At 36.1% G+C, this 12072-nt stretch overlaps 1 protein-coding gene across 3 annotated transcripts in view; it reads right to left on the bottom strand.

The window, feature by feature from the left end:
• LOC149148342 (uncharacterized) overlaps positions 1-9255 on the bottom strand; it is a 176516-nt gene extending 167261 nt beyond the window's left edge. For 2 of the 3 annotated variants that reach the window (XM_089441519.1, XM_089441520.1), the window contains exon 1: positions 8652-9255. Coding sequence is in view for 1 of the 3 variants with exons in the window: in XM_089441522.1 (XP_089297648.1) it covers positions 8652-8722 (71 nt within the window). In the remaining 2 variants the exon portion in view is untranslated. The remainder of the gene's footprint in view (positions 1-8651) is intronic. The other variant, XM_089441522.1, reaches the window with a different exon arrangement.
• Positions 9256-12072: the final 2817 nt, after the last annotated feature.

Below are 12072 nucleotides of genomic sequence, written 5' to 3'. Positions count from 1 at the left end.
CAAGCTTCATTCTTTTCCACCATCATGTTTCACACCTAAGTTGATGTGAGTTGGTTCTTAATTGAGCAATAATAACCTTTGCGCTCCACGGAATGCTAGCTCCAATGAACTCTTTCTGTTGTAGATCACACGTAGGGTTGAATTCCTCATGTAGTACTTCTTCTTTTTACCCAACTCTTTTCCTCATACCCGTTTACGAAACTTCTCCATAACAAAATCCGTTAGCTCGCTATTGAAAAGTATAATATTTAAACATCTTGTTAAAATATTTTTGAAAAGTATAATATTTAAACATCTTATTCACACATTTTTTTACTTCTAATTACTTTAGAACTTACTCATCTTTTTTAATTATAGTTAACATTATTTTTCTGTTTAAAACATAATTTTTAATTTTTAATTTTATTTTAAAAAACACATACCAACCAACAAACTTACACATCCACTCATACAAACTTTAAAATAAGCCTCCAAATTCAATTATACACTCTACTTAAAATTAAATTATACATATCTTAAACTATACATATCTTAAACTGAACCAAATTGTTATATAAATAATTCAAATGACACATTAATTGATTAATTAATAATTATTGTTATATAAATAATTCAAATGACACATTAATTGATTAATTAATAATTTTAATAATAAATATTATTTTTATCATAACTTCTATTAAATTATAATTGTTATATAAATAATTCAAATGACACATTAATTGATTAATTAATAATTTTAATAATAAATATTATTTTTATCATAACTTCTATTAAATTATAATTATTATTAAATTATACATATCTTAAACTGAAGCAAATTGTTATATAAATAATTCAAATGACACATTAATTGATTAATTAATAATTTTAATAATAAATATGCCAATGATCCATCCGAGCTCTAACTGGCAATTGTCATTATGCCTCTGTGAGGTGCTTTTCCTTATAGGCCACGCCACCTTGAAGTAGTGAATTCCCTACTTTGCACCAAGGCGAGGCAGGGCTCTTAAAGGGAAGGGTGCTTAGCAAGTTAGGTATAAACTGATTCATGGCCATTTAGCCCCATGGAAACACAAATTTGAACCTTATATAGCCCCGGGGCATGGAATTAATAAGATTGGAAAGTAAGGTTCGTAAAGAAGAATCCTGAATAACCTAAGGGGGTATGGTGGCACAAAGGGGTTACAGTTACCAACAGTTGTGGAATTGTCGAATCGGAACTGCCCTATGAATTAACTACTGCCAGAACTGATGAGATGAGCCGGGGGTCAGCAAGCACTTAGACTATTAGTATTACCTCTGCCTACTTGCATTACTTTATTTGCGACAGCGACCAACTAACAACCCGTCGTCTTCACCAACCTTACTATCTCTCACTTACCCAACTTAGGAATGCCCCAACCTCTTGCTGAATGAATGCCTTTGTCAAGAATTTCTCCATAATGACTATGGACAGTTGCTTTTCGAGTAGCCAAATAAGGTTTAGTTGATCTAATGACTAAAGATTCCTCATCAACTGCTATAATTTGACCAGATTCGGGGAGTGGTTCATCCTCGGATATCCATACACTTTCAGGAATCAATTGTCCAAGACTAACTACTGGAAATGTTTTTTCGCAGAATTCGGATTCGGATGAGGAAGAGCACCAATTTGGACCCAATAGATTGGAAATGATGTTCCTGCACGGATCGAAATGATAAATTATCATATTTTCGTCCATGAAATAATATTTAGGTACTTGGAAAGTATTGAAAGAATTGTGGAAAATGGAATGTTTCTTTGATAATACTTTTTTATAAGTTAGAAAATGGGAGGATGGAAAACGGTTGGTTATACTATGTAAATTACCCAAGAGACCTGAATTTTTTTTATTATAGCTTCTATTAAATTATAAGTATTATCCAATATTATATTGAACGTATTATAAACACCATTAGTCATGACCTTTATACATCTAAATGCAAACACTTTAAATAATTCAAATGACACATTAATTGATTAATTAATAATTTTAATAATAAATATTATTTTTATCATAACTTCTATTAAATTATAATTATTATTAAATTATACATATCTTAAACTGAAGCAAATTGTTATATAAATAATTCAAATGACACATTAATTGATTAATTAATAATTTTAATAATAAATATTATTTTTATTATAACTTCTATTAAATTATAATTATTATCCAATATTATATTGAACGTATTATAAACACCATTAGTCATGACCTTTATACATCTAAATGCAAACACTTTATTAATTCCTGGGGAAGTGGACTCTAATCTCCATCTAACGTGAGCTTTAGGGGTTAATTTCATGTTCATGAATTTTATTTGTTTTTTTAATCTATTTTATGGGTTCATCTTATTTTTTAATTTCATTTTTTTAATTAAATTTAATTTATAATAGAGTTTAAAATATTTCTAAAATCACAAAAACCAAAATAATTATTTGATTCAACATAAAATTCCAAAAATATTTCAAAATCTCATGGCAAAGATTCTCCCGACAAGCCAGTCTTTGCTACCTTTGATTTTGTAATGCTTTTGTCTTATTTTTAAGAGTAGACATTGGGATACATATGGAAATAAACATGGTAGGCAGTTCGAGTGGGGATACCATCGAATGGCCATACCATCGCACCAATTGTTACTGCTTTTGTCATATTTTTACGGTAGACATTGGGATACATATGGAAATAAACATGGTAGACAGCTAGAATGGGATACCATCCCACCAATTGTTACTGCTTTGCTGCCTTTGATTTTGTAATGCTTTTGTCTTATTTTTACAGTAGACATTGGGATACATATGGAAATATAAACATGGTAGACAGCTCGAATGGGGATACCATCCCACCAATTGTTACTGGGTTCTCTTGGGGATATACATATGGAAATAAACATGGTAGACAGCTCGAATGGCTTTGATTTTGTAATGCTTAGCTTTTGTCTTATTTTTACAGTAGACATTGGGATACATATGGAAATATAAACATGGTAGACAGCTCGAATGGGGATACCATCCCCCCAATTTGTCATAACCTTGTTCACATATACATAAATATAAAAACAATTTTTTTTAAATATATGCCATACATATAGACAATACTATACTATATACTTTAATCCTTGTGCATTGTCGCATGTTTAACCCACATGCCACATAGTCCAGCACTTAATGTCATGCATCATCGAATAATAAACTGATTAGCCTAACGTTTAGTCACTTTGCAATCTGGTATACATATGCTACCAAGGTATCATGTTACGTTGTAGTATTGTTTTATGAAACCATTGACTTTACAACTGAACCTAATTATTAACCCACCCCAGCATACAGTGTTTCTTAAATGGGCGTGGGGTTTGGTGGTCCGGCCGCAGCCCCTGCTAGCGCCAACTCATCCTCTGCCTTAATGATCTCGGGCCATATCAGGGCAGGTGGCATGGTCCGTCCATCTGCCATGTGACACCTCGGGCTCAGGATTCTCGGCATTCTCGCTTCCTTTTCCCGCTTTGTTTGGACGGTTGAGATCTCGCCCTTGGAACGAAGGGTTGGGATCAGTTCAAGGGTTTTAAGTTAATACTTAACCCATCGGAGCAAGCTCAGGGTTTATTTGTTCACGCGACCCTTCCGGCTCCGCTTCGGTGCTCAAACGCCAGTTCGAAACCCGCCATCGCCGTCTTCACAACCTGCAACTTCGCCGGAAGCCATGAGGTGCCAGCAATAGGCCTACACAGGTAAATTCCCTCTGTTCTGAACTTAATGGTTTTTGGTACAGTTTTTTTTTTATTGTGAATCGTAGCAACCCATGCTAATTTGTCCCTCTTCGCTGGTAGCGTGCAGGTGGAATTATTCAAATCCTTTCTCGATGGTGTCAAGGTGATCAACCTCGACGGTTCAGCCCTCTCGGCGGCGACAGGCAAGCTCTCACTCCTTAATTGCTTTTCGTTTGCACACGAGAGCTCTGAGCTCCTCGACCCTAAGTTATTCTCGTTGTTCTGTTACAGAGCGCCGTTCATATGCGGGTTTCTTTGCTTCAATTTACTGAGGTATTCTCCAAAGGGAACCCTCACGGTTTACATCTATGTTTATTGTCTGGTTGAGTCCATAACCCGCCTGGTGAGTTATCGTTCACGGCGGAACTCCTGTGTTCGATTTCATATATTTCATGGATTAATTTTGTTGTATAATGCCCTTGTGGCATATCCGAACTTGGTCTCAGTATCTAATGTATGGCATACAGCATCGGTCCTGGCCGTAATGCTCGGTTCAGGGTTAGCGGAACCAGGTTTCTTTTATTTAAAGTTGTCTCTATTTAACATTGTATATGCACTAGTTACCCTCCCTATCTGGCATTATTTTTGTTGAATGACATATGAACATGTTGCTCTGTCCGTTCCTCAGGAATGGCTTACGCTTTGAACAAATGGTTAATATATACTGCGTGCTTAGCAATATTGGTACAGTGCATGTTTAATTGATTTGTTATCGTTGATTCCACTTATAACTATGGATAAGCCGCTCGTCTCAGTGACGGCTGGGCTCATAAATTTACTCAAGTTATGCTACTGTTTCGAGTAACTCATGTTGGTATTTCCATGTGTTTTCTCGTCTTAACTAGCTTTTGCAATGATTGTTCTCGATTGGTTATATTGGTGTACCATACTGTTTCCTTTGTTTTACGAATATTGAAATATACACATGTTTAGAGTTTGGTTTTCCTCCCTGGGTAGCATGCACAGGGTTCTTGTTCGGAAATCTCGTTTTTTCCCTTTATCGCTCTTATTAAACTGGTTTCTCTGTCATTGTAACTACAAACGTTGTGGTTTGAAACGCTGTTTATAAACGATTACGGTATGGCTTTCTCTCTGGCTCATACAGTTGCAGAATAAATTTCCTTGTCTGGAATAGTCTGTTGAATCTCGTATTTTCACAGTTTTCTTATAACCCACCATAGATTCTTCTCTTCCCTAACGTTGAGGTTAGAATCCGCCTACCGCCGTGGTTTCTTCCCAAGCGCTGGGGTTTCTAGACTTGTTCTTGTTGGTACAATATATGTACAGTTTGATTGTGTTCAAGGTATGCGGAACTGTCTCGTTAATGGCTTCTTCTTTACTTAACATACCTCTGTTTCTTTGATTATTTCGTGTCATGTTTCTTTTTCTATAAAGAGTCTTTTATTTAAACTACACCTATGTAGCCTCATTAATAACATGACTAGTTTCAGGTCATGTATATCGACTGATAATCTGTCCTTTAATTTAATACTACACTTATGCAGTTATATGATTACTGTGACAATTTTTTTTTTTAGAAATGAAGTACGGTTCTTATTTAACTACTGTAAGTCCACTGTAAGTTCCTTATTTAATTCAACAAGGACTCTGTGGGTTGAAACCGTACCTGGTTCACCAGAGTCATAAATAGATACTCAAGCAAGTCACCTGTGCTTCGAGTCTGCTCTTCCACCCATCCATGAGATCTCTTTATCAGACGGAAATCTCCCCCCGAGCCATCTTGCAGGCCTTCAGCCCTCAACAAGATTTGTGCACCTTGTGCCTGGTTATCTGGTCCTTACCAGACTTAACCAGTTATTCTTTTGTATTTTCTTTTTCTTTTCTTTCTTTCTCCTTGGAAAGATCTCTTCTGTCTGTCCCCACAGCACAAAACTTCCTCCCTACAACCAGGACTTTTCCTGTTTAGGAGGGCAGTTTCAATCAGTTATTACAACTGATTTCTTTCTTTGAAATCCACCTCCCAAAGGCTGCCAGCATTTCAAGAATATATTTAAATTATTCCATAATGTAGTTTATCAAAGTTTTTGTTTGCCAGCATTTCAAGAATATATTTAAATTATTCCATAATGTAGTTTATCAAAGTTTTTGTTTCTATTAAACATAAAACAACAACTACTATATTGTCTTTTACCATAGTAAAATTCACATTTACATCTTCTAGGGTCATTACACAATTGTTACTGCGTTTTCTTGGGGATATACATATGGAAATAAACATGGTAGACAGCTCGAATGGGAATACCATTCGACCAATTGTTACTGTGTTTTCTTGGGGATTAGTTTACCTATTGAAATTTGACCAATAGATATTGACTCAGTATCATCTCTTCCTGTATTCTTCTTGTATTTGAAAATACAAAAATTCTTACTTGTGCAGGTGATTTTTATATTTTCAATATCATCATATTTTCCAGCAGAAAAAAGGGTACAGAAATGGATGATACTGAATCAAAACTCTGATACTATGTATGATGCTCATTAAAATGACCGTGTCAAAACTCCCAGTCTCTGTATCCTTTTTTGTATGGTGTTCATTTCAAAATGAACACCATAGAAATGAATGATACTGAATCAAAACTCTGATACTGTGTATGATGCTCATTAAAATGACCGTGTCAAAACTCCGAGTCTCTGTATCCTTTTTTGTATGGTGTTCATTTCAAAATGAACACCATACAAAAATAAAGAACCCAATAAAAATTAAAATTAAAATTAGAAGTCTAAAAATAAAGAAACAAATAAAAACAAAGGAATTAAAACAAAACAAACAAAAAAACAGGAGAAAAAAAATAAATAAATATTCAAAACATTTAAATAATATTGGCTCATAAAAATATTTCCAGGTTCATGTTAAATCTGTATTTACTAAATACCACACATTCTATGCTTTACAAGGCTCCTATTAACTACATGGGAAGATTATGGAAACATTAGATCCCTACAGTTTGATATCAATTCATGGAAACCTCCTGCATAATAGAAGACTTTTTACTCCTGCCTTGGCCCATAAAGAATTTTGGAAGCTAAATAGGTTAGCTAAGAATGGCTTAACACCTGGTGGCCAGATGAATAACTTATTATAATCATGGCTGAGCAACTATGGAAAAGATAATCAATAATAAACATGTGCAGCTACTGAGCACTAATCTTTTTAAATTCGCAAGATTTAAAGTACTTCGTCTGAATTTGGAAGTCCTCCTTTCATAATTCATCTGCAAGCTTTAATGGACAGTAAACACAATTGTCTACGGAATGCACACCCCTAATCGGCATTATTTAAACACAAATAACAAGAAACATAAATTCTTGCAATGGAAAATCAGTAAAAATAGAGGGAACAGGTTATGTTACAGGCCAAGGGTAACAAGAAACATAAATTCTTGCAATGGAAAATCAGTAAAAATCTTTTTAAATTCGCAAGATTCAAAGTACTTCGTCTGAATTTGGAAGTCCTCCCTTCATAATTCATCTGCAAGCTTTAATGGGCAGTAAACACAACTGTCTATGGAATGCACACACCAAATCGGCATTTTTTAAACGCAAATAACAAGAAACATAAATTCTTGCAATGGAAAATCAGTAAAAATCTTTTTAAATTCACTAGATTTAAAGTACTTCGTCTGAATTTGGAAGTCCTCCCTTCATAATTCATCTGCAAGCTTTAATGGACAGTGAACACAACTGTCTACGGAATGCACACTCCTAATCGGCATTATTTAAACGCAAATAACAAGAAACAGAAATTCTTGCAATGGAAAATCAGTAAAAACAGAGGGAACAGGTTATGTTACAGGCCAAGGGTACCGGTACCTGCTTCAGGAGTCGGCCGCTTGTCGTCCATGTTGTAGCCCCCGTAGGAATCGAACGCGAGACGTTTGGTGGGAAGCCGTTCCACGCGAACTTATTCTGGGACCTCGTTACTACGTGGTGAAGATTATGAATGTGATTTTAAAGTTTAAAAATTTAAATAGAGCTTATTTGAAAAGCCAGGATATGTCGGGAAGGGAATGTTTTGATCCGGACGATAGGAAACATGTGTGATTAGATTACGCTGACAGGGATAATTAAATGTTAAGGACGGAGTGATATGATAATTTAAATTCCAATATATCTTCTGACAGACTATTAATTATTCATCGTTCAAGTACACCGCCATATGCATTTGTGAGAAACACGTATACAATCCGCACTACAAACTCCCTGAATAGGATAGAGAAATGTCAGAATATATCTTCTGACAGACTATTAATTATTCATCGTTCAAGTACACCGCCATATGCATTTGTGAGAAACACGTATACAATCCGCACTACAAACTACCTGAATAGGATAGAGAAATGTCAGATATGAGAATAGGGATTGTGAAATGGATGACGTGGGACGAAACTTTCTGGCGGTCTCAGGTTGGGGAAAAGGGACAAAGACCATAGCCTCACATGTGGCCTGTAACATCCCACACGCGTTCACCTTCCCGACAAAGTTTAAAATAACACGACGCCTGAGAAATAATTCCGGTCACCGGGAAAATCAGTGACATTCATGCCGGGCGGGAAATGACAACCAGAGATGCAATTCAAGAACAGCAATGAGATAGGAAGGGAAATTTCATGCAGAAAAGGGATGGTTCGAAGATAGGGAACTTAAGACATGCAATTTGTGAAATTTTTACAGAAAAGCATGAATCCTCTAAATTTTGTGAAGACGAAAACTAAATCCTTATAGGAAAAAAACTCAGAGGACAGACACAAACGGAATAAAAGGCCAATTCGTGGAATGCAAACACTATGGTATACAATTTTGACTAGAAGAAGCAAAATGGTATGGTAAAACCGTCATACCTTACATCAAGACGTCCATACAAATTATGTTCTTCCCATCCTATCCTCGGAGGCGCGACGTAGCAACTCATCCAGTTCTCAGGTTTTCACCCGCCACGTTTCCGTCTTTACATCAAGTCGCCCGGCCTGTACCAAGATTCACGCAGCACCCTTTTCCCCGTTCTGAGCAGAGACGAGTATATTTCCAAAAATTCACAGAAATAGATCTCTTTCTGATGGATAGGTAAAAACCCTGCACAAATTAAAACCCTTGCCGCTTGATTTCCATAGAAAAGCTATTCTCTGAGATCTAAAGAATCCCCTCCCATCCTTATCACCATCAAACGAGGGCTTTAAGAGAGCACACCTCGTCGAGGACACTGATACAGCTCAGTAGCGAAGCTCTAATCAACCATTTCAAACCCAGAACGAGCGAGCAACTTTTGAGGAAATCACCTTTTGTTGCTCTTTACTCCTCTCGGCATGCTAGGATGCGACCTGAAATGAAATCCCAACAACAATTTATTTGTTTGTTTGTAATAGTCTGCCTCGTTCATTTCTATTGTGGAACACACCAGCAGGCTCATCAAGACAAATACCAAATGCAGAAAAAAAGATGTGGCATCCAGATTTAATACCCACATAGCATTTTTGGGTAAAGATGTGGCATTCAGATTTAATACCCACATGGCATTTTTGGTCACAATCTCTTTGAAAATAAAATAAATTTATTTTATTTATTTATTTATTTATTTATTTTTACCATTACTAGTTTTCTTGTGTAGAAGGAAATGAGCCATTTTTAGAAAATTGATCCACAATTACAAAGATAGAGTCATTACCTCTATGAGTTTGTGGCAGCCCCAAGACAATCTCAATCGAAGTATCTATTTATGGTCTCTCAAGCACAGGTATGGATGTATATAACCTGATATTTTGCTTCCCTCCTTTAGCAAACGGACAAATTTGACAAGCAGTAACAAATTTACTAGAATTTCACCTTATTTTTGGCCAAAAAAAAACTTCACTTAATAAAGTATGGGTCGGTCTTATCCATTCCAAGTGTACAACTAAACCCCCTAAGTGCAATTTTTGAAATTAGCTCTTACCTTCTAGATCCATTGGGAATGCACAACTGATACCTTTAAATAGGAACTCATCAGCCAATACATAGTCTTCAAATAAGTTATTTCTTGAGGCACTGAGATCCTTATAAACCTTGCTGAAATGTGGATTAGTAGTATATTCACCCTTCATTTCTTCAAACCAACTATCTCCATTTCTCATGGTGACTAAGCTATGATGCCTCTGACTTGATGCATTGGCCATGACATTGTTGTTCCACTTTGATGCTTCACAACAAATGTATAGGACTGCAAAAAGGAGACCTGTTTGGATTGGAGCTTTGGTTACCTTCTTTTTCAGCCGTTCAAAACTTCTTTTAACTGCTTTGGCCCATGAATACTTTCCCTTTTGTACAATATGTTATAGTGCACTAATGCCATTGAAATTTCTAATGAACTTCTTGTAGAGGTTCACAAATTTAGGGCAGCTCTTCACTTATGTTATTTTTGGGAGAAGGCCACTCAAGAACAGCCTTTACCTTTTCCAGATTTATATTCAATCTACTTGTTGAAATTACTTTTTACCCATTTTTTTCTTCCTCTTTCAGATCACAACATAATGTCTTTCAACTTCAAATATGTTTGTCTGTTTTAAGCTGAACAAGGCACTTTCTCTTTCGAATCATTCATGGAATGAATCCATAACCGTCATTGGGTATCACAGGGGAAGGGGGAAGGTGAACCACTCACCCTATGGTCAGTCATAGCATCAAGAAGTACCCCAGGCCCCCAGGAGCTTCCAAAGCTCAATGTTCAACCGGGACCCTCTTAATAAAGTTTATCCATGTCTTTCAACCTCTTTCTGAAGGAAAACTTGACCTTAAAAATCAGTTTCTTCTTATGTAGGATAGATAACGTAAGTAATTCATCATTGCTCCCTCTGAGTATTGGGAAAGTAACTTCGCCCAAAGCATAACCATAGAGCTATCTCTAATATGCAGCGTCTATTAAAGTCATCATACTCAGCTGACATGACCTGCTTTCATTGAAAATCATCGGACAGGCAAAGTCATTAGGGATTTTAAAGCTCCCTTTGAAGTCTTGTTTTAGATGGTTATTTACACTTCAATCAAGAGTTTCTCATATGAGAGAAACCAGCTCCTAGAAGGCTTCAGGTCCAAGAAAAATTCTTAAGCCTTTCTTCACCTAGGAAGAAGAGATCTTCTTATGGGATTACAATTTCAAGACGACAACCATCAATGTATCAATTTACCCAATGTATCTATACTTAAGGTAACCAAGATGCCAGAATCAAGGTCTTTTGTTCATCGTGCTCAATAGGTCATGCACTTTCTTCAAGGCACCTATGCTGATAAGGATCAATACAAAGAACTGTTACAAAGTGCCATCCACTTCTTCTCCTAGCTGATCTTTAAGTATGAAAGCTTCAAGTGAGTTGTGCCCCTTTTCCCACAGCTTCTTCATTGTTGCCGCCTTTATACTTTGAAGTCAATGTTGCATTTGTTGTCTCATGCATCATCAGGACTTTGCATGACAACATGTGATGTATATATGGTGATGGAGAAGTTGCACCTTTGTCTGATATGTTCTTTGCACATCAAAGGTTTATACAAGCTTGAGTGGAGGTGTGCATACACTCCCAGTGCTAGTTAAAGTTGTCTGTTGTTTGCAGCAGGTGCATTAGAGAAAGTGATTGACATACATTTGGGTTGTAAACTTAAGTCTTATCTAGTGAAACTTTTAGTTGCATTGCACAGGTGGAGGGCACAGCACCAAATAACTTTATACCTTATCCATTAAACGAAGCATGCAGAAGGGAAGTTTAAGTTCTATTTTAAATATTTTCCAAGTATATTAGTTCTGCTATAATGTCTCTGTTCTAGTAGCATAAAACCCTCCAGACTGTGAGTTTAAACCTGTAAAGACACTCAACATACAGCAATATACTGGGGACAGTTACAGTTAGCGAGGTTAAGAAGCACACAAATTTCAGTTACAGCTATTTTCTCTTCGTAAGAAAGCTACCAATTACAGACCTGTTCCTACTACCTGGGATACTAAAAAAAAACTCTTTCTCCTTCAGGAACTCATAAAATAAATAAAGATGCGTAATATGATGCAGTCCATAATCTGGATAAGATTCTCCAATTGCGCTATTTGTCCTATGCTACAGATATTCAATAATTTTCTTTTGAAAAACAAGGCTTGCTATAATCATCGATCATTTCCTACAAATCTATCAATTGCGCATGGACGAAAAGACCAGAAACATATCCTGGCAGCTAAACGAAAGCTCAAGACATATCTTATCTACCTCGACAGCTAAGCGAAAGTATTTTTGGCATAAATTGGTGGGC

The sequence above is a fragment of the Pinus tabuliformis genome, chromosome 9 (genome assembly GCF_031772625.1).
Source record: "Pinus tabuliformis cultivar Carrire ecotype Pingquan chromosome 9, CPIR1, whole genome shotgun sequence".
Taxonomy (NCBI): domain Eukaryota; kingdom Viridiplantae; phylum Streptophyta; class Pinopsida; order Pinales; family Pinaceae; genus Pinus; species Pinus tabuliformis.
Note: the sequence above shows the minus strand (reverse complement) of the source record. Positions and strands in the feature narration are given on the sequence as shown.